Raw genomic sequence first — 22,673 nt, 5'->3', positions numbered from 1 at the left:
GTATGGGCCTCACAGCAAGAAGGTCCAGGGTTCAAACCCCATGCCATCTCAGTTCTTTGTTTTCTTTTGTGGGCTTTTTACCCCTTTTTCTACCCAATTGTACCTGGCCAATTACCTTGCTCTCTGAGCCGTCCTGGTCGCTGCTCCAACCCCTCTGCTGGTCCGGAGAGGGCTGCAGACTACCAAATGCCTCCTGTGATACATGTGGAGTCGCCACCTAGGTCCTTTCTGTGTGGAATTTGCATGTTCTCCCCGTGTCTATGTGGGTTTCCTGCGGGTGCTCCGGTTTCCTCCCACCATCAAAAAGACATGCATGTTAGGATTAATACTCCTGTGTGTGCCCCTGACCAAGGCAATGGAAAGAACTGGAGTTGGGCCCTGGGTGCTGCAGCTGCCCACTGATCCTTTACAATAGGATGGATTAAATGCAGAGAACAAATTCATTGTAAGAATACAATTTGTTGTAAGACTACAATGTCACAATAAAGTGGATTTCTTCTTTCTTCTTCTTAGGCAAACCATGGTGGGTACAGCAGGCAGGACCACCTGCTGTGACCATCCCTTAAGAAAACTCAAGGGGAGATCACATCTTCAGAAACGTGTGCGAAGACAAGGATATATGATGAAGAACATGATGTCGGGTTGTTAAGAGTGGGATGGAAACGTTTGCTCAGCTGACCAGCCAACCAAACCGTGGAGAGACAGAGAGACATGCTTTGACCTCTGTTATCAGGCCATACAGAAATGTACCCTCAAGTCCTGTCTCACGTCTGACAGAAAGCCAAGCTGCAATTTTATAATTTCTATACTCTGGAAAAACCATATTGTACAGCTCTGGGTAGCGGATCACAGCCAAGATAAGGGACTCCTCCATTTTCAATTTTGTCGAGGGCATCCATCTTTTGGCTCATAGTGTGAATTTGTGGGTCAAAGTTGAATTTTGTGCGATGGCGTAGGGCCGAACTTGCTTTAGCAACCAGAAATGAAACTAATCCTTAATTGCCCTTCACATGGTTTCGAACGATAGGCAAAGTGAATCTTCACACTCTTTTCTTTAGATGTGACCACCCCTGTAAGGGTGGACCTTTCAAAAGTCTTCATGGCAAGAGAGGTCAGGGTGACACATCTGTGCTCATTTAGCCTCATTTTGGTTTTGGGGTACCTGGCACCAGCTTTTGAAGCAGGGAAAAAAGAGCGAAGGGTTCCAGTCACGACTTAAATTGTCTTTAAATAGGGAGGCCATCTGCACATGGTTTCAATCAGGATGAAGAGGAGAAATCTGTACCAGGTCTCCCGCATCTTAAAAAGCCTATCGACTCCTCATTTGCTGATTGTTAGTAGAAGAAGGAAGGAGGGAAAATAGAGAGCTAAGGAATGAGGGAGGCTTGCTGATTGGACGATGGATGAAAGAAAGGCTCATCCATGCAGAATGTGGAATTACTCCCCATGTTGTTTGTGAGTCCCTCCAGGCCATCTCTCTCTCTGAATATATGCACTACTGGCTAAGGACCAGTTTTGCAGTCTTTCAAAGAATGTGTGGCTGGCAGCTCTAATTTCCCTCCAGCCTAAACTTGACTTCTTTGTAGAGGTTTTTATCTCCGATCCCTTGGGCGTCCTCCTATACCTGAATTCATCTACAGACCAAATGACGCCCTCCCTGCTGAGGAGTCAAGGCCCAGTTTCCCACATGACTGGTGAGGATAGTCACTAGTATACTACTATCTATATAGGTATCTACTTACTTAAGGATAGTTACTTAAGGTAGATGAACTACTAAATCTACCAATTAAATGGGCGTCTGCACGGAGTAGCGGTCTATTCCGTTGCCTATCAACACGGGGATTGGCACTTTGAATCCCCGTGTTACCTCCGGCTTGGTCGGGCGTCCCTACAGACACAATTGGCCGTGTCTGCAGGTGGAAAGCTGGATGTGAGTATGTGTCCTGGTTGCTGCACTAGCGCCTCCTCTGGTCGGTTGGGGCACCTGTTTGGGCGGGGGGGGCCTCCCACGCGCTACGTCCCCCTGGCGAAACTCCTCACTGTCAGGTGAAAAGAAGCGGCGGGCGACTCCACATGTATCGGAGGAGGCCTGTGGTAGTCCTCCCCGGATCAGCAGATCGGGTGGAGCAGCGACCAGGACAACTCGGAAGAGTGGGGTAATTGGCCGGATACAATTGGGGAGAAAGGGCGGGGGGGGAATCTACCAATCTATGCTCTTAATTCCTACAGAAAATAAAACTAACTGCCAATGCCAGACATTTCTGAGAAATGGGCTGGTAGGAACATAGTATTTTACATTTTTCTATATTTTTGTGTATTTGTGTTTTTTAGATGTGAAGCAAGTCATAGGCCTGGAAAGACACTCAGTCACCCTCTCTTTCATAGACTCACAATTCACCTTCATGGGGTAAGTGGGGGCAAAGAAAGGGAGGACTGATACCAGGGCTCTAAAGTTAATATGCTCAGCATTTCAGTTCAGTATTTTAAGTTGTTGACTTGAAAATTAGGACTCGCACAGTAATTTGAACGCTCCACAACACATTCGATCAGGCGCAGCTGAGGCTGTGCAATAACAAATGATCCCAACATTTTAAATGTGAGAGTTCTGTTTTTCCAAGTCTACATTTCATTTTTAGACTCTGATCCTCCCACGCACTCCGTCCCCCTGGTGAAACTCCTCACTGTCAGGTGAAAAGAAGTAGCTGGCAACTCCACATGTATCGGAGGAGCATACCTCCCCGGATCGGCAGAGGCGGTGGAGCAGCGACCGGGATGGCTCGGAAGAGTGGGCTTAGTGGTTGGATACAATTGGGAGAGAAAAGGGGGGGGGGTATTCCTCCTGCTCACTCTAATATTGAGATACTTTATTGATCCCCATGGGGAAATTATGTTCTGCATTTAACCCATCCTAGCTGTGTAGCTAGGAGCAGTGGGCAGCCGACATGCAGCGCCCGGGGACAAACTCCAGTTCTTCTTGCCATGCCTCGGTCAGGGACACAAACATGTCTTTTTGATGGTGGGGGAAACCGGAGCACCCGGAGAAAACCCACTGCAGACACGGCGAGAACATGTAAACTCCACACAGAGGACGACCTGATTAGACAACTGCGGGGTTCGAACCCAGGACCTTCTTGCTGTGAGGTGACAGCGCTAACCACTTGGCCACCGTGCCACAGCTCGTCAGCAAACATTTGAAATGTATTTAACTTTGCTCACAGTACCAGAATCTAACAAGAGTCCATGCCCTTGCACTGGATACAAAACACTCAAAGGACGAACTTTCCATAGGAAAAATACACAAAAGTATAGCTGCTTTTCAACAGCTCTCTGGTGGACACAAGGTCTACTGAACACAAATCTGTGCTTGCTTCATCTCAACATCAGTACAGTCCGTCTACGACTGTGTGTGTGGCAGGCCTTTTCAACTTGTATTAGCTCAAGGGCAGACTTGTAGCTCGACAGGTGTGTAGAAGATCACGGGTCAACAAAGGCAAAACAAAAAGCTCCCGCACACTGACTTCTATACGCAGTCAGAGCTAACAACACAACGTTACGCTACACAGACCTTCATCAGGTAATTCTGGTTATTCTCAAAATGACCTGATGAAGGTTGTGTGAAACGTTGCGCTTTTAGCTCTGACTGCAAGTATAGAAGACGGTGCGGCGGGAGGTTTTTTTTTTGCTCTGCTGTTGCTCCAACTTTTAATGACTGAATCACACTGGTCAGTGAAATTAGGCACTAATACTTATTTTAGAGATTAGCCACCAAATTTTACGAGTAACTAACAATAATCTAAATGAGTATATTAGAGGGACAGTTCAGGTTGGACGGTTTGGAGACAAAGCAATAGAGACAAGATTGAGATGGCTTGGACATGTGTGGAGGAGAGATGCTGGGTATATTGGGAGAAGGATGCTGAATATGGAGCTGCCAGGGAAGAGGAAAACAGGAAGGCCAAAGAGGAGGTTTATGGATGTGGTGAGGGAGGACATGAAGGTGGCTGGTGTGACAGAGGAAGATGCAGAGGACAGGAAGTGACGCAAACGGATGATCTGCTGTGGCGACCCCTAACAGGAGCAGCCGAAAGTAGTAGTAGTAGTAGTAGCAGTAGTAGTAGAGGTAGTAATAGTAGTAACAATAATTTAAACAGTTGACTTTATGTTGAACTCTACCCTTGGTATGCATTTTCTTTTGCCTTGTCTATTTCTTAAGTACTACTGCCCCCCCATCTACATATTTCACTGTATCTATAACTATAATATTCCAGCTCAAATAGCCAGCTGCCAGGCATCAAAGCAGAGAGAGGGGGAAATAGAGGAAAGCATAAAGAAAGCAATTTGTGCTGTAAAAAAAACCCAGAGTCACCAGCTCCTGAAACTCCTGCTTTGAAATGCTGATCGCAGCACATCACATGACGCCACATTAAACTACATGCGCGGGGGAAATGGAAATGAAATGGAGGAGATATGCAGAACAGAAGTAAGGCTGACAGAGAGAGCGAGAGAGGCTGTTAAGACAGACAGGACAGACGGTCATGAAATGTCTCTCTCTCTCCTGAAGAAGGCCTCTCCTACAAGCTTAGCAGCCCCAGCAGTTGCAAATAACACTCTGGATCAATACCTTTGGTTAAATCCGTGTGCCTGCTCAGGGTCTTTAATAGGCATGGGCGAGCTGACACTAACAGATGTGTGATAAAGGATCAAGGGAAGTGAATGTTTCTCTACCTGCACCTTCACATTCTCCTTATTTTGCCACGTCTCCCTGACAGCCTCGCCAACTGCCCCCTATGACAGGAAATGCTGCTGTTACTCACACATGTCCTGAAGGCAAAACTCTGCAGTGCTCAGTGTGTAGCGCTATTTATCTGATCCTGTGTAGATCAATTTAACTGCCAGGCTGTGAGAGACCCCCCCCCCTTTTTCTCCCCAATTGTATCCGGCCAACTACCCCATTCTTTCAAGCCATCCCGGTTGCTGCTCCACCCCCTCTGCCGATCCAGGGAGGGCTGCAGACTACCACATGCCTCCTCCGATACATGAGTCGCCAGCTGCTTCTTTTCACCTGACAGTGAGGAGTTTCACCAGGGGGACGTAGCGCGTGGAAGGATCACGCTATTCCACCCCAGTCCCCCCCCCCCCGAACAGGTGCTCTGACTGACCAGAGGAGGCGCTAGTGCAGCGACCAGGACACATACCCACATCTGGCTTCTCACCCGCAGACAAGGCCAATTGTGTCTGCAGAGACGCCCAACCAAGCCGGAGGTAACACGGGGATTCGAACCGGCGATCCTCATGTTGGTAGGCAGAGGAATACCACTATCCGCTACCCGGATGCCCTCGCTGTGAGATTTTTACACCTCAGAGCCATAGCAATGCATGGCCCAACGGAAATAAGTGTGCAGTGAATGACTTACATTTCGCTTCTATTTTTACTTCTTATTTGGCATGTAAAACAATGAGGGGTATTATGAAAATGAGCGACAAAATAGGGTCGAATATTGTGTTTGATCTCGATGTTATAAAAGGTACGTCTGTACACTGAAAGCATAATAATGATTCTGGCAAGAGTTGAAGAGATATGGGACTAATCTATCTACTTTACACCAGAGCAGTTGGCCTCAAAAGGCTCCTTTGTGTCGTGCATATGGAGAATGAACCCTCTGTCTCTGTGCTTTTGTCTTTACTTTTCATTTCTTCTTTTCCGTTGTGTTTTTTCCCTTCCATGTGACCCGCTGCTCTTAAATGGCCAAGAGCTCTGGTAACTGTATTAAATCCATGTCATATTTTATGCCAGCTTCCTCAAGACTAATTTCTGATGGTACAGGACTCATTTAAGACTAGAGATAAAAACCATCTTTAAACTCTACAATGATAATAATGCTAAATATAGCTGCAAGCGGCGATTAATGGGGTCCAAGCAGTATTGCAGCCGCCCGCCATGTGTCCGATCTGTTTCATATTTGGTACATGGCTTCTATGTGCCACAAAGAATAAGCCTATCAAGTTAACTAGATATGACAATGTCGGATTACTTGGGTTGCCTGTGTCCTAGACGATTACCGTAATTTTTTAAAATGTCGTAACACTTCCATTGCTTCAGAAACATGTGCCAGAGTTTCCAAAACTGGACCAGACGGTGTCTGATTTCTTGCGTCCTAGCCGACTGCCGTAAAAAGAAAAAGTATGTCGTTATACCCAGGTGTCCTGGCGTGTGGTATGTAGAGCTTCAGCGCTTCCACACCAAATAAGTCAAAATAGCGGGCAAACTATATGACTGACATAGGTGGTCCCAATAGTAAAGTTGTTGAGCACATTGAAATGCATGGGTCGATTAAGTTTTGTGTTGATTTGACTTACGCTGTGGGAGTTATGGCCTTTTAAGCATGACCCTTATTTATAGCGCCACCATCTGGCTGACATAGGTGATTTGTAGTGCCAGAGTAGTGGGGGGCCGTATGAATCCACCTACCAAATTTGGTTGGTCTAGGACTTATGGTTGCTGAGCCTCAGACACTTTTAGCTGAGAAACCGCGCCCAAACTAATACAAGTCAAAATGGCGGGCAAACTATATGGCTGCCATATGTGCTCCCAATAACGAAGTTGTAGAGCACATTCAGATGCATAGGTCTGCAGTTTTGTGTTGATCTGACTTATGGTGTGGGAATTACGCATGACCCTTTGTTATAGCGCCACCATCTGGCTGACATAGGTGATTTGTGGTGCCTGAGCAGTGGGGGGCCATAGGAATCCACGTACCAAAGTTGGTTGGTCTAGGACTTACGGTTGCTGAGCCTCACACACTTTTAGCGGAGAAAAATAATAATAATCCTAACAAATACAATAGGGTTCCACCAGCTTCGCTGCTTGGACCCCTAATGATGGATGATAATTAAGAACAATTCAGGTAAAGCTTTTAAATCATGTCAGCATGACCCAGCCAACAAAACACCCTCCCATAGGAAAAAAAAATCCATTCCTGTTAAACGGTAATATATCTAATATAAAGAGATACTTCAGGAGATATCTCAGATGGAGTGGACAGCAGAAAACACCAGCAAATATAATTTGGGAACAGGGATGTCCATCAACTAAGACAACATCCTATAACCACATGTTGCCAGGTTTGATCCGCTGGGATTTTTGCTATGCACTTGAGCAAGGCACTAACCTTATAGTGGTACTGTGGCTGACCTTGACCTCAAACCTCTATTTGAAGGGGGAAAAGGTAAAGAAGGACTTTTTCCTCAGAGATCAATCCATCCATCCATTTTCCAAGCCGCTTATCCTAATCAGGGCCACGGGATGCTGGAGCCTATCCCAGCAGTCATTGGGCGGCAGGCGGGGAAACACCCTGTACAGGCCGCCAGTCCATCACAGGGCAGACACATTCACACCTAGGGACAATTTAGTAAGTCCGAGTCACCTGACCTACATGTCTCTGGACTGTGGGAGGAAACCGGAGCACCCGGAGGAAACCCACGCAGACACGGGGAGAGCATGCAAACTCCACACAGAGGACCTAGGATGACACCACCCCCCCAAGGTTGGACAACCCCGGGGTTCGAACCCAGGACCTCCTTGCCGTGAGGCAACAGCGCTAACCACTGCACCGCCCTCCTCAGAGATAAATTTTTCTTAAGTAGTTTCTCAATAAGGAAATAACAGACAAAGACCTCATTTAAACCTGGTATTATTACACAATCTATATCTGGATATGTTATTGGGATAGTGAACAATCCGGTCATACCCTATGCATTTACCCCTGGTATTTATATGCGTTCTTGCTGACTGCAGTATGTCTGCGTTGTAATCAGATCTCATCTCTTGCATACACTATGCAAAGAAAACAAGTTGGAGGGGAGACGGCAAAGCTGTCTATTGTCCTTGAAGCGATTGTTTTGCAGTGGTCATATTTGTAAATGCTGTGAATGTAAATACAACAACCCTCATGTTGCGAGAGTGCTTCTTCATGCCAAAGTTGGAGTCTGAGTACATGGAAAGTGTCAGAATGAGCTGCAATATGTAAAACTACCAGCCAGAGGCATGATGTTCCACTCCCTAGGTGATACGATCTCGCCAGCGCAACCACGCTGTACACACTGCATTTACACCTGGCTGTTTCTGGCAGCGAGCCAGTCACAATGCAAGCCACACAACTACCTCCGAAGGTGGTCTGGAAGATCCTACCAGGTTCTGGTCTTTATTCATGCTGCTTGCCTTCACACCTTCCTTGTGTTAATGTGCATTTTCCTTTACCGGATAACATCTGGGTGCAGATTGCATCTAAATACAACCAGGTCTAGATGGTGTTAGACAGACAGACAGACAAGACAGACAGACAGGTAGCTAGCTAGCTAGATAGATAGCTAGCTAGCTAGCTAGCTAGATAGATAGATAGATAGATAGATAGATAGATATGAGACAAAATGCAAATCATAAGGTAATACACTGTACTCAGTGTATTACCTTATGATTTGCATTTTGTCAGTCAGTTTTCCCCGATCAAGTCTCCAGTTGCATCCAAAGGAGAAAGAGTATGTGGGAGAGAGTGCCAGTGTGAGCTACACTGGAGTGATACCTTAAGTCCTCCACATTCTGCAGCCGATCCCCGGTCCACTCCAGTTATATAGATACCCAGAGCATACTCTGCCCCTCCGCGGATCATCAGACCAAGAGAACGGCCATCATCCAAAACTAGGTTGACCTTTATGAGTGACAGAGAGACAGAGAGAGAGACAGAGAAAGAGAGGGAAAGGGGGTAATGGGTTAAATACATGAAATCATTTTGCACCACTATAATTGTCAATCTCACTGCATTTTTATTCTAAAAATTTAAAATATCCTGAATATGAAACAAAATTTTTTACAGCGTTGACCCTATTGCATGACAAACAACAGATCACCAGATTTTACCATGGTGTTTTTTTTAATTTTTTTTTTTTTACTACTTTTATTAATCCCCCATGGGACAATTCTTTTTCTGTATTTAACCCACCCTAGCTGTGTAGCTAGGAGCAGTGGGCAGCCGCTAGTGCAGCGCCCGGGGACCAACTCCAGCTGGTCTTGCCATGCCTCGGTCAGGGGCACAGATGGGTGCACCAACCCCAACATGCATGTCCTCCCAACGGTTGGGGAAACCGGAGCACCCGGAGAAAACCCACCGCAGACATGGGGAGAAGATGCAACCTCCACACAGACAATGACTTGGGATGACCCCCAAGGTTGGACAACCCCAGGATTCGAGCCCATGACCTTCTTGCTGTGAGGTGACGGCGCTAACCACTGGGCCACCGTGCCACCCATTAAACCATGTAGGATGGTTTGCTGATCACAATGAAGCAGATAACTGACGACTCTGTTCTAAAACGCTTTTTCAAAAAGCAAAATGGAAGAGAGACTCTTTGACCTGATCTGATGTGGTGAGGCCTCGGCTACACCTGTCATTTCAGTGCAACCTCAGCTGTTCGGGTACACCAGGCTGCAGTAACAGAGTCTCTGGAAGCACTGAGCTCACATTTTGATCGGGTCAACCAGACCACCCCACAAGGTGGAAGAGATCTCACTGTACTTGCAATCAGTTAAGTAGCCAGTCTACTCTGATGGTCTGCAGGACTACATACTACATTGTCATACCCGCATCCTTTTTCCCACACACTAGCTGTATTGAAAAGCATGGCATATAAGGAAAGGGAGCATAATCGCTCACATACCTGGCGCCATTTTGAGGGTTATGAATTGCATAGGGAAAGGAAATCTGAACAGAGATCTGACCGAAGAGGTTCCATTATACTGTCAAGTGTGATTCGATGGGGTTTTATTAGAGTACACTAAACCAAGGATTACTGCACTGTGATAAAGACACCGCATTGAAATGACAAGAGCAACCAAAGCCTCACACCCGATTATGAGGATGTTGTGTGAGTTATTTTTTCATTTTAGATGGATTATGGGGTACGGTGGGCGGCATGGTGGCCCAGTGGTTAGACCTGTCGCCTCACAGCAAGAAGGTCCTGGGTTCGAACCCCGGGGTTGTCCAACCTTGGGGGGGATTATTCCAAGGGGTGGAGTTTGTATGTTCTCCCCGTGTCTGTGGTGGGTTTTCTCCAGGGTGCTCCGGTTTCTCCCACCATCAAAAAGAAACATGCATGTTAGGGTTAGCAGTCCTGTCTGTGCCCCTGAGCAAGGCAATGGGAAAAGAACTGGAGATGGTCCCCGGGTGCAGCATGAAGGCGGCAGCCCACTGCTCCTAGCTACACAGATTACAGCCAGGATGGGTTAATTTGCAGTAACTGAATTTCCCAGCCTATCTACATCACTTTCCACACTCAGCGGGGTACACAATGCCACTGTTTCAAATGAAACAATCAAACTGTATAAATTCACTGAAAAGTAACCAGATATTTGTCCAAGTTACCTGCCAGTCATTTGTACAACTGCAGCATAGAGTTAATATCTGTATAAATTAACAAAATTAACAATCCTGTTTCTCTCTTCCTATTCTGGTAGGTCTAGCAATGACTGCTGGGCAGAAAAATATCCGCTGAAAAAATAAATCTAACGAATCTTTACAGAATACATTAATACACTTGGTTTAATTAACACATTAATGCGGATGTAGATGGAATATTTCTGCACATTTGTGCACAGTTAAAAAAAACAACAACAATCAACTATATATAACTTTGATGTCACTGTCATAAGTTACACTGTACCTTAAGTTACGTGGCCAATTTATTATGTACCTGTGAATATCATGCTGGGCTCACAGTAAATCTAAACACCAGAATAACTGTCAATGGTAGCGAACAGTAAAATTAGGGTTGCAGTATCCATTATCTGTGCGAGCCAAGAGGTTGACTCTTCCATTAATTGCTTTTCTTTTCTTTTTCTGAGAAGCAGACATATTGTGCCATTTAATTAAAAATAATTCTCAAAGGGCATCTGGGTAGCGGTCTATTCCATTGCCTACCAACATGGGGATCGCCGGTTCGAATCCCCGTGGTATCTCCGTCCCTACAGACAAAATTGGCCATGTATGCAGGTGGGAAGCTGGATGTGGGTATGTGTCCTGGTCGCTGCACTAGCGCCTCCTCTGGTCGGTCGGGCGCCTGTTCAGGTGGGAGGGGGAACTGGGGGGAATAGTGTGATCCTCCAGGGCACTACGTCGCTCTGGCGAAACTCCTCACTGTCAGGTGAAAAGAAGCGGCTGGCGACTCCACATGTATCGGAGGAGGCATGTGGTAGTCTGCACCCCTCCCTGGATCGGCAGGGTCCAGGGTGTCTCCCCGTCTGCCGCCCAGTGACTGCTGGGATAGGCTCCAGCATCCTGTGATCCTAAGCAGGATATGCTGATTGGATAATGGATGGAATGGATGGAAATCACCAAAACTACTTTTTTCCACTTCCGAAACGATACTAAAATCTGATGCAGCCAACCATTAGCTGAAGCAAAGACCCCTATCCAAGTGTTTTTACTTGCTGAACCTTTGAAATGACCAAATAGGTCGATATTTGTGACACCAAAGTGCTACCAAAGTGCTTCTCTCCTCGTACACTGTCATGGCGGGTGCAGACTTGCAACGACAGCAAATGTTAGATTGTTTAAATGTACATATTGGTTAAGTTTAGGGTTAAGTTAAGGTTGTGGTTACTGAGCATTCTCATTGTGTTGAACAAGGAACTCAATCGGTGATTTCTGATAGACTGACCAGTTTTGTTTGCTTTATTCAGGTATGAAAACTGCAATGTCCTTTCTCTCCGGCTTGCCACGTACCACTAGCGTGAAAACCGTCCATATGGTGCAGAATGCTGCAGCTTGGCTAAAGAAATCCTGACAAAAACTCAACAGTTTGACCATATTACTGGCCTCCCTTCATTGCCTCCCAGCCGGCGCTAGATCTGACTCTAAAGTGCTGCTGCTAATGTATAAAACACTGCATGGCCTTGCTCCGTCTTATCTGTGAGACCTTGTAAAGTCTTATCTCACACCCACTGACCCCAGTGTGCAAGCCTCCTCTCTGTTCCCAGAATCAAAAAGACTTCAGCAGGCTGCGGAGCAGTTTCTTACCAACCCCCTTTTCTCTTTGGGATCCTCTTCCTGTGGACATCACAGAGACTGAGGACCAGTAAAGCCAAATGACCCAGCAGCAACTGCTAGCCAATGATAATATGTAGGTTTGAAATTTCTATTTGAAGGAAACTATAAGACACTGTTCTAAGAATCTTGTATAAAATGCCAAGGATACACAACAGTTCAAATCATAGCAGACAAGGAAAATACAGGGCAATGCACATTTAATGACTTTAGCTCTGTTCGCACTGGGTTTTTATTATGTTTGGGACCTCATGTGATTGATGAATTGCCCCCTGACCCGTGCTTTTGTTTTTGGCAACACATTTGCACGGGAATAAAGCCAAGTCTGAAATTGGGTAAAATTTACTAATGCCCATGTGCACACTGAACAGCTCAGGGCTCAAAATGAATGGCATCCCATAGACGACTGACCCAGCCATATTAATATGCCCTTTTCCCACACTATCCCGGGATGAGAGAACGTCCCTGCAGTATTCCTATTCAAGAGGTGTATAATCCCCATTCTGACAGTAAAATACAAAGCGTTTACACTTTCACGAGTCTCGCTCAGCGGCATCATGTTATTTTCACGTTCACTCTGCAGCTGCAGAAGCTGGTGGAATACCATGGAAGTGTTTGGCAGTTGTTCTATAAGTGGTACACGTAAAAATATTTTTTTTTTTAACAAAAAACAAGCTAGGGGTTAGGTTACAGCTTCAGGATGATTGATCTCAGAGTTCGAGGCCTGATAGTTGTTGATAACTGTACATGGGGGAAAAACAGAAGTATGTATCATCTAATACTTGGATGCATTGAATTCCCTGAGATTTCATTGCTCTATTGATCAAGTTGATTTTGCCCCTTCCACACGAGAGTCTTAATGTTGAGGTGTAGCAGCTGCACGGAAAAGACTTTGAAAACCTTCCTGTATCACTTTCACCTGACCTATTGTATTCATTTCAGACTGAAAGAAGACAGAAATTACAGCCACAGCAAAAGCCAAATTACAGCCGCAATTACTGACAGTCCAGTCCACATGGGAGTCGTATTAATAGCAGACCTCTATCTAAATGGGTCTAAATTGCTCATTTTGAGTCTGGCACACAGTGTGACGCTGGTGATTGTGAAAGGTATTGTTCTGTTGAGAAGGTATTAGGATTAAAATCGTAGCGTGTTGATTGACAGGTCTGTCAACCTGTTTGCCAATGAGGTCCCACCCGAGCTCCACCCACACTCCACTCAGTCGCCCACATTTGGATTTTCTGGCCCTAACAACGGAGAACATGGCAGTGAGCACATGAACAAATTCTAGGCTTCAAAATGTCCTTTCAGAAACCAGTAGTGACGTCACAGACACTACATCCACCCTCCCTTTTTTTTTTCTCCCAAATTGTACTTGGCCAATTACTCCACTCTTCCGAGCCGTCCTGGTCACTACTCCACCCCCTCTGCTGATCCAGGGAGGGCTGCAGACTACCACATGCCTCCTCCGATACATGTGGAGCCGCCAGCTGCTTCTTTTCACCTGACAGTGAGGAGTTTCACCAGGGGGATGTAGCGCGTGGGAGGATCACGTTATTCCCCCCAGTTCCCACTCCCCCTGAACAGGCGCCGCAACTGGCCAGAGGAGGCGCTAGTGCAGCGACCAGGACACATACCCACATCCGGCTTCCCACCCGCAGACACGGACCAAACTGTGTCTGTAGGGACGCCTGACCAAGCCGGAGGTAACACGGGGATTCGAACCGGCGATCCCCATGTTGGTAGGCAACAGAATAGACCGCTACACTACCCGGACACCCCAGCTCTTCATCTTTTTCTTCAGCTCTGCCATCTTTCTGGCATGTCTTCTCCCACTCCCTAGACTCCTCTTGTTAACAAAAAAATCCTGTCCAATTAATTGAGAAGAAATGTGTGCAAGTCCAAATTTATTTTTGAATTTGCAAGTCAAAACTGTCTGAAATTTCAAGGACTAATATAAACCTATCCAAAGGATGGTAATGAGTTGTTTGTGTGGAAGAGTGGGCATTGGGGAATGAGCAGAAACAATCCTTCACAAGACTTTAAAAGCAAAAGATGCAATATACAAACGTGTTGCATTACATTTTCAAAAACACGTGTTGGTATGTAGATTTAAATTTAATTTCAATGTTTGAATTTAAAGTTAAAGCAGTTATAGCAAAACCACTGAATGTAGTTTTTTCCCCCCTTTCTCTTTATGCTCCCTCACAATTTCTATTGCCGACTGAGGACCAGCTTGCTGATGTTTCTTCCACCAACTGCCACTACAGGAGTATGAAAAGACTTGCACAGATTCCTGTGAAGAAAAAAAAAAAGATCATACTGTGACTTCACAATACAAATCTTGATGGAACAGTCTGGAACTGGGAAGCAAAAGATTGTCATTCAGTGCGAGCAACCCAGGTCAGCGTAGACTTGGCCCAGTTCTGAAAATCAGCTGGGATGAATAAATCGTTTCTAAATTGGACTTGAGAGTCAATCAGTTGCTACCTTGTCTACCTTGCCCACCGTGTGCCTTTGCTACATCTGTCCATTCTGGTAGACAGGATGACATGACTTGACTATAGCTTCCTATCAAGAGCCATATATATGCATGTAAGATGAGTTGGAGCTCACGTCCATCTTGGCGATGACTGATGTGTGAGATTGTCTGTGTTGGTTCAACCATGGACAGTCGACCTTTCCAGAGTGTCTCATCACCTTCCCATCACAGATGCTTTTGACATGGGCTCCAGCCCACCAGAGCAGATATCCAATTATATAGGTATGGACAATGAATGAAGGAATGAATGATAAATGGACCAACTAATGGAAATCCATTCAGGTAAAATGACCGTCAACATAAGCGTTAGACCGATACCATTGGAAAATTTTAAAATTATTTTCTATTGGGGCGGCCTATTCCGTTGCCGGTCGGGGCGCCTGTTCAAGGGGGATGGGGAACTGGAGGGAATAGCGTGATCCTCCCACACGCTACTCCCCCCCCCCCCCGGTGAAACTCCTCACTGTCAGGTGAAAAGAAGCGGCTGGCGACTCCACATGTATCGCAGGAGGCATGTGGTAGTCTGCAGCCCTCCCCGGATTGGCAGAGGGGGTGGAGCAGCGACCGGGATGGCTCGAAAGAGTGGGGTAGTTGGCCGGATAAAAAATAAATAAATAAATAAATTGCTATTTTGAGCTTTACTTATGAGACAGTACCATTTTAGATGACGTGATCATAAATGTTTTATGAAAAACTGAGAGATCAATACAAGCCAACATCTAATCCTAATGTTTTTTGCTATGTGGTATTTGTAATAGAAACTACTAAAGTGCTCTGTATGAGTTGTAGGACACTGATATTAGACAGCAGAGCCGAGCAGAGATCAGGGTCCAGAAAGAGTGTAGAGATGAGATGTGAGGCTACAGAGGGTCCTGATGATCTTTATCAGGTGATTCTCATTGTGGGGGGGGGGGGGTTGTCCTGAACGCGCGGATAAGAGTTATCCTGATACCTATCTCATACCCAAGTCCCAGCACAATGTCTCTTACAGAACCATGATTACAGTCAGCTGGTGCCTTTTAAAGAAGTTATGTGTGTGTGTTTTTTTTCCCAATATTATGTTATGATTTATAGATGCAATGCTATCAGATGTTTATGCTAGATTTTTTTTTTCATGAATATTTAATCTTGATTTTTCATTTTCGTGTTTAGTTCCAGTTTGAGTTTGAAAGTGTAAACAATCATGCCTCTGAGTAATAGTTTGTTTTTATGTATTTTGTGAACTTGCTGGAAGAAAAGGTTTATATGCACACCGATCAGCCAAAACATTAAACCCACTGACGGGTAAGTGAATAACATAGATTATCTCTTTACAATGGCACCATGAGTAAAAACTAGGCCAACTATATAAATCAAATCAAATCAATTTTAATTGTATAGCCCAATATCACAAATTACAAATTTGCCTCTGGGCTTAACAGCAACACAACATCCTGTCCTTAGACCCTCTCATCGGATAAGGAAAAACTCCCTAAAAAACCCCTTATATATAGCTAGCTAGCTTTGGCATGTCCTCACCTGTCACATTATTTGTTGTCCTGTGTGTGTTCATACATCAGCTGCGAGCACAACTTACTAAACATTCCGCGCCGTGGGGGGAAAAAAATCAACGTACTGTTCTGGCATCAGCATCCTCAAGTGGCCAGGCGGTAAGATGGACATTAAATTATAGGCTAGGCTACATGTACAGTTAAAACGACTGTAACGTGTGGTTACAAAACGACCCCACTGATAGGCTACTTCTTACTATTTAAGATTGCTGGTGACGTGTTACAATGTAAGTCTGTGCCTACTGAAGTATGTCCTGGATTAGACATACGCTACTTTTCACTGCAAAAGCCTTTGAATAATAGGTTCAGAACCTTCTGTCAGCAATAAAAGACTATATCATTACCAGAGCAAGGACTAGGATACTAAATCTAGTGGGCTAGAAGAAAAGTAGAAAGCCACTATACAATGAATTTGTTCTCTGCATTTAAGCCATCTTATTGTATAGGAGCAGTGGGCAGCTGCAGCGCCCGGAGACCAACTCCAGTTCTTCTTTCCATTGCCTTGCTCAGGGGCACAGGCAGGAGTATTAACCCTAACATGCATGTCTTTTTGATGGTGGGAGGAAACCGGAGCACCCGGAGGAAACCCACACAGACACGGGGAGAACATGCAAACTCCACACAGAAAGGACCTGGGACGGCCTGGGTTTTGAACCCAGGACCTTCTTGCTGCGAGGCAACAGCGCTAACCACTGGGCCACCGTGTTGCTGGATGTTATGTAATTACATTACCCCCCCCCCCATCTGTAAATGACTGTCATATAAGTAATCAACCCCCCCTCCCCGGGGTCGGTCGCAGCGGATAAGTCCAGGGCTGAATTTCTTTCCCAGTCCACCCCGTACAAGTCAACTGAATATTGCCTCAACTGTAACATTACTTTCCTTATCTACTTATCCAGAGTTTGTTAGCAGCCCCACCTTCTTTTCATCACCCTCCTGTAGCAGTTGCATGTTGCTGCGTCGCTGACTGTCGGTTCGCCTCAGGGTGGCGCTCCGGTGCTCTGGGAGATCAGGTGGTGGGGACACACTCCGACCCTGAGGGTCAACCCAGGTGTAAACATGGTTGGTGACATAGCCCCCCGGGATACGTCCGACTGAACGCACCGAGAGAGAAAGCTTTTTACTGCCCTTGAGTACCTGAAGAGGAGAAGAGAAGAGAAGAGAAGAGAAGAGAAGAGAAGAGAAGAGAAGAGAAGAGAAGAGAGGAAAAGAGAGGAGAGGAAAGGAAAGAAGAGAAGAGAACAGGAGAGAAGAGAAGAGAAGAGGAGAGGAGAGGAGAGGAGAGGAGAGGAGAGGAGAGGAGAGGAGAGGAGAGGAGAGGAGAGGAGAGGAGAGGAGAGGAGAGGAGAGGAGAGGGAGAGGAGAGGAGAGGAGAGGAGAGGAGAGGAGAGGAGAGGGGAGGAGTAGCAGTGTAGAGAGAAAAGAAAAAGAGAGGAAAAGATGGTGAATTCTGGGCACGACAGAAACACAGCTTAAAAACAAGGCAATATTTATACCACGCACATGATGCACGAGTAGAAATGCATAGTATAACGCTCAAACCTACATCAAGAATTCAGTCAGTTATATGACCAAGGACTGGTAAAATGTACAAATGTGTTCACACACACACACACACACACACACACACACACACACACACACACAACATACATGTATGTATGTTGCTGTATGTGCAGTCACTGTAGATCAATACGTGGTCCCTTGTGGTTGGTGGTCCATGTGAGAGGCAACACAGTGAACTGGGACCAGTCATTTTAGGATCATAATATTTTACGTTACCAGAGCAACAGACACCATAATATTTTACGTTACCAGAGCAACAGACACCATAATATTTTACATTACCAGAACAACACACACTATAATATTTCACATTACCAGAGCAACAGACAGGACCTCGCCCTTCACACACAATACTAACCCGTTGACAACTGAAAAGCGACTATACAGACACGAGTCTTAAATAAGGCCTATAAATCGCTCCAAGGGTGTCCCTGTAACGCCACCCATCTGAATATATACTGAGCATGCATAAAGACATAACTGAATATATATTTACATTTCATTTTTGTGTTTAGATTTTGATTTTGCAAGATTATTTTAACAGATGCTACTTTTTCACAAATGCCAGATAAATCTTCCTTTACTGCCTTGATTTTTTTTTTGATTTTGAGATTCCTTATTGATCGCCATGGGGAAATCATGCTCTGCATTTAACCCATCCTATCTATCTATCTATCTATCTATCTATCTATCTATCTATCTATCTATCTATCTATCTATCTATCTATCTATCTATCTATCTATCTATCTATCTATCTATCTATCTATCTATCTGTCTGTCTGTCTGTCTGTCTTTCCGTCCGTCGGTTCATCCATCCATCTATCTCTCTCTCTCTCTCTCTCTCTCTCTCTATCGATCTGTCTGTCTGTCTTTCCATCCGTCCGTCCGTCCATCCGTCCATCCATCCATCCATCCATCCATCTGTCTGTCTGTCCGTCTGTCTTTTTCTTTTCCTGTCCGTCTATCTATCTCACTATCTGCCTGTCTTTCTGTCTGTCTGTCTATGTGTCTATCTATCTGTCTGTCTGTTTTTGTCTATCTGTCAGTCTGTCTGTCTGTTTATTTCTAACTATCTATCTATCTATCTATCTGTCTATCTGTCTGTCTTTCTGTCTGTCAATCTGTCTGTCTGTCTGCCTGTCTGTCTGTCTGTCTGTCTGTCCGTCCGTCCGTCCATCCCTCCGTCTATCTAACTGTCTGTCGGTCTTTCTGTCTGTCTGTCTGCCTGTCTGTTTTTGTCTGTTTGCCCATGTATCTATCTGTCTGTCTGTCTGTCTGTCCGTCCATCCCTCCGTCTATCTATCCCTCCGTCTATCTATCCATCCATCCATCCATCCATCCATCCATCCATCCATCCATCCATCCATCCATCCATCCATCCATCCATCCATCCATCTATCTATCTATCTATCTATCTATCTATCTATCTATCTATCTATCTATCTATCTATCTATCTATCTATCCATCCATCCATCCATCCATCCATCCATCCATCCATCCATCCATCCATCTATCTATCTATCTATCTATCTATCTATCTATCTATCTATCTATCTATCTATCTATCTATCTATCTATCTATCTGTCTGTCTGTCTACCTACCTAGCTATCTGTATGTGTGTCTGTCTCTCTCCCCCTCCTCTACCGTCTGTGGCTGCTGAAATGTCTTGAATATGTGCTCTGAGAATACACTTGCCATCAAGTTTGTTTTTTTGTGTTTAATCTCTGTGATGCTCTCACACTTTCCACTTTTACATCTTCATCTTTCCCCCCTTTCCTCTCCCCTCTTTCTATCGCTCTCCGTCTCTCCCTTTCTTATTTTGTCTTCCTTTATCTGGGTGTCTGTGAGACAGCCAGCACTTATCCACGAGGCAGTTATCAGCCAGACGTCTGTGTTGTAGTGTCAGGAAAGTGCTCAGGATGTGAGATGGTATGGAGATAAACACATACCAACAACGACAAAAAGATGGACAGATGAGAAGCATCATACTGTCTCTGAGTTTACAATCTCCCACCGCTGACAATCTGGGGTTTTTTTGCAACTTGATATGAAGTATCTCGCTTATTATCGCACAGTATGACAGACAGACAGACAGATAGATAGACAGATAGACAGATAGATAGATAGATAGATAGATAGATAGATAGATAGATAGATAGATAGATAGATAGATAGATAGGCAGAGACAGACAGACAGACAGACAGACAGACAGACAGACAGACAGACAGACAGATAGATAGATAGATAGATAGATAGATAGATAGATAGATAGATAGATAGATAGATAGATAGATAGATAGATAGATAGATAGATAGATAGATAGGCAGAGAGACAGACAGACAGATATATAGATAGATAGATAGATAGATAGATAGATAGATAGATAGATAGATAGATAGATAGATAGATAGATAGATAGATAGATAGATAGATAGATAGATGGATGGCTGGACAGACAGACAGACAGACAGACAGACAGACAGACAGACAGACAGACAGACAGACAGATAGATAGATAGGCAGAGAGACAGACAGATAGACAGACTGATAGATAGATAGACGGACAGACGGACAGATGGACAGACAGACAGACAGACAGACAGACAGACAGATAGATAGACAGATAGATAGATAGGTAGGTAGGTATCGTACATGGCTTGTACTATCAGTCGCCTGCACCATCACAATAAACACTACCAACATCAAAAAAGTTTTTAAGCTCAAACTTGGGATCTTTTCAAAGCTCGTCTTCTTTCATTCGGCCGTCAGCAGGGTTTTGTTTAAGTCAGCTGTGCCCGTAAATACATTTCTTGCAAAGAAAAGAAGAAGTAAACGTGTATTTCCCCCTGAGAAGCTCTGCCTTTGCAAACCTGAACCTCTGATGGAGGTTCTGACTGGTCACCACAAACACAATTGTTGTGACTGGCACCACAAACACACTTGTTGTGACTGGTCACCACAAACACACTTGTTTTGACTGGTCACCACAAACACACTTGTTGTGACTGGCACCACAACACACTTGTTGTGACTGGCACCACAAACACACTTGTTGTGACTGGCACCACAAACACACTTGTGACTGGTCGACACAAACACACTTGTTGTGACTGGTCGACACAAACACACTTGGTGATCAGCTGTTCAGAAAGCTGCTGTGGGTGTGAGGACAAGGTAAGTCATGATAGTCCTGCAGCGCACACACCCTCACAACACACAACGTTTGTTTTTCTTTACACAAGAAACCGTTTCTCTTCTGTTGACTCCAACGTAAATCAACCAGACTGGCCCCTCTCCCCCTCTCTCTCTCTCTCTCTCTTTTTCTCTCTTTTTTCTCTCTCTCTCTCTCTCTCTCTCTCTCTCTCTCTCTCTCCCCTGTCTATCCCTCCCTCTCTCCTCCTCCCCCCTCTCTCCCTTACCTTCTCTCTCTCTCTTTCTTTCCCTCTCTCCCCCTCCCTCCCCGATTATCTCTCTCTCCCCCTCTCTCCCTCTCTTTCTCTCCATTTGTTCTTCTTTTGTTTTTGTTTTTGTGTTTGTTCAACAATTCTGTTTGTTGTTACAGATACTTGTATCGACAACTCAATGGCTTTTCCCCCTGAAACTTTCATCTTATGAGCTGCATTATAAAGATGATTATGTTTGAATATCAGCTGTTAGACTGGAATGTAATCTGAATAAATGTACTTTTAAAAATCAAATCAAATCTCTTTCTCCCTCCCTCCCTCCCTCTCTCTCTCGATCTATCTCTCCGCCTACCTCCATCCCTCTCCCCCCCCTCTGTCTCTTTCTCTCTGCCTCCCTCCCTCTTTCTCTGTCTCACTCTCTCTCTGCCTCCCTCCCTCTTTCTCTGTCTCCCCTCCCTCTTTCTCTCTGTCCCTCTCTCCCTTTTTTTCTCTATCTCTCTCTTTCGATCTCTCTCTCTGCCTACCTCCATCCCTCTTTCTCTCTCTTTCTTTCTCCCCTCCCTCCCTCCCTCCCTCCCTCCCTCCCTCCCTCCCTCCCTCTTTCTCTCTCTCCCCTCCCGCTTTCTCTCTGTCCCTCTCTCCCTCCCTCCCTTTTTTTCTCTATCTCTCTCTTTCGATCTCTCTCTCTGCCTACCTCCATCCCTCTTTCTCTCTCTTTCTTTCTCCCCTCCCTCCCTCCCTCCCTCCCTCCCTCCCTCCCTCCCTCCCTCTTTCTCTCTCTCCCCTCCCGCTTTCTCTCTGTCCCTCTCTCCCTTCCTCCCTTTTTTTCTCTCTCTCTCTCTCCCTCTCTCTCTCTCTCGCTCTCTCTCTCCTAGCCACTTTGCCAGCCGGCCACCCCCGTGATTTATGGCCCCCAACAGGCAGTCTTATGGTGTGTGCCGGGCCGGGAAATGTGACACCGCCTTTAAGGAAGCGGAGGAGGCAGCCCAGAATGAGCTGCGTTCCCCCGCACTGAGAGGTCGCAGAGCACAGCGCTACGGAAACATTACATGCGAGGAAAGCTGGAAAGACGGAGGGTAATGAAGGCAATGGAGGAGGACGAGGAGTGCCAACTCTCGGCTCCCCTCCTGTGAATAAGAAATCCACACGGCAGCCATGTTGCAGGGGATGTGATGCAGTGGCCCCCCGGAGGCGAGGTGCTGATTGTGATACCAGGCCCGCAAAGCTGGGCACCGCTCGCAAGCAGAGTACACAGTGCTGGAAAAAAAAAACAATAATAGGAAATATTGCAAAGTATAATAGGGAACGGCAAAGGCAGGTAAAGCGCTCTCAGACGATGCCGAAGGGAGAAGAAAAAACAACAACAACGCAATCCCACGAGCATCCAGGCAATCCATTTTACACACGAGAGCTGACTGCACCAAGCCTGCCTGAATAACCCATCCAAGCCCAGCTTCAGGAGATACGAGCTGAACGGGTGCCCAGGGTCCCGGGTATCAGTACAATTAAAG

The 22,673-nt window shown here is 45.5% G+C and overlaps 1 protein-coding gene across 1 annotated transcript in view; it reads right to left on the bottom strand.

Annotated features, from left to right (window-relative positions):
* whrna (whirlin a) overlaps positions 1-22,673 on the bottom strand; it is a 213,764-nt gene that overhangs the window by 101,176 nt on the left and 89,915 nt on the right. The window contains exons 2-3 of the mRNA XM_056291053.1: positions 17,106-17,324; positions 8,580-8,705 (exon numbers count right to left, since the gene is read on the bottom strand). Coding sequence (XP_056147028.1) covers positions 8,580-8,705; positions 17,106-17,324 — 345 coding nt within the window. The remainder of the gene's footprint in view (positions 1-8,579; positions 8,706-17,105; positions 17,325-22,673) is intronic.

Source organism: Lampris incognitus, chromosome 12 (genome assembly GCF_029633865.1).
Source record: "Lampris incognitus isolate fLamInc1 chromosome 12, fLamInc1.hap2, whole genome shotgun sequence".
NCBI classification, from domain to species: Eukaryota; Metazoa; Chordata; class Actinopteri; order Lampriformes; family Lampridae; genus Lampris; species Lampris incognitus.
The sequence above is the reverse complement of the archived record's forward strand: the minus strand, read 5'-3'. Positions and strand labels throughout refer to the sequence as shown.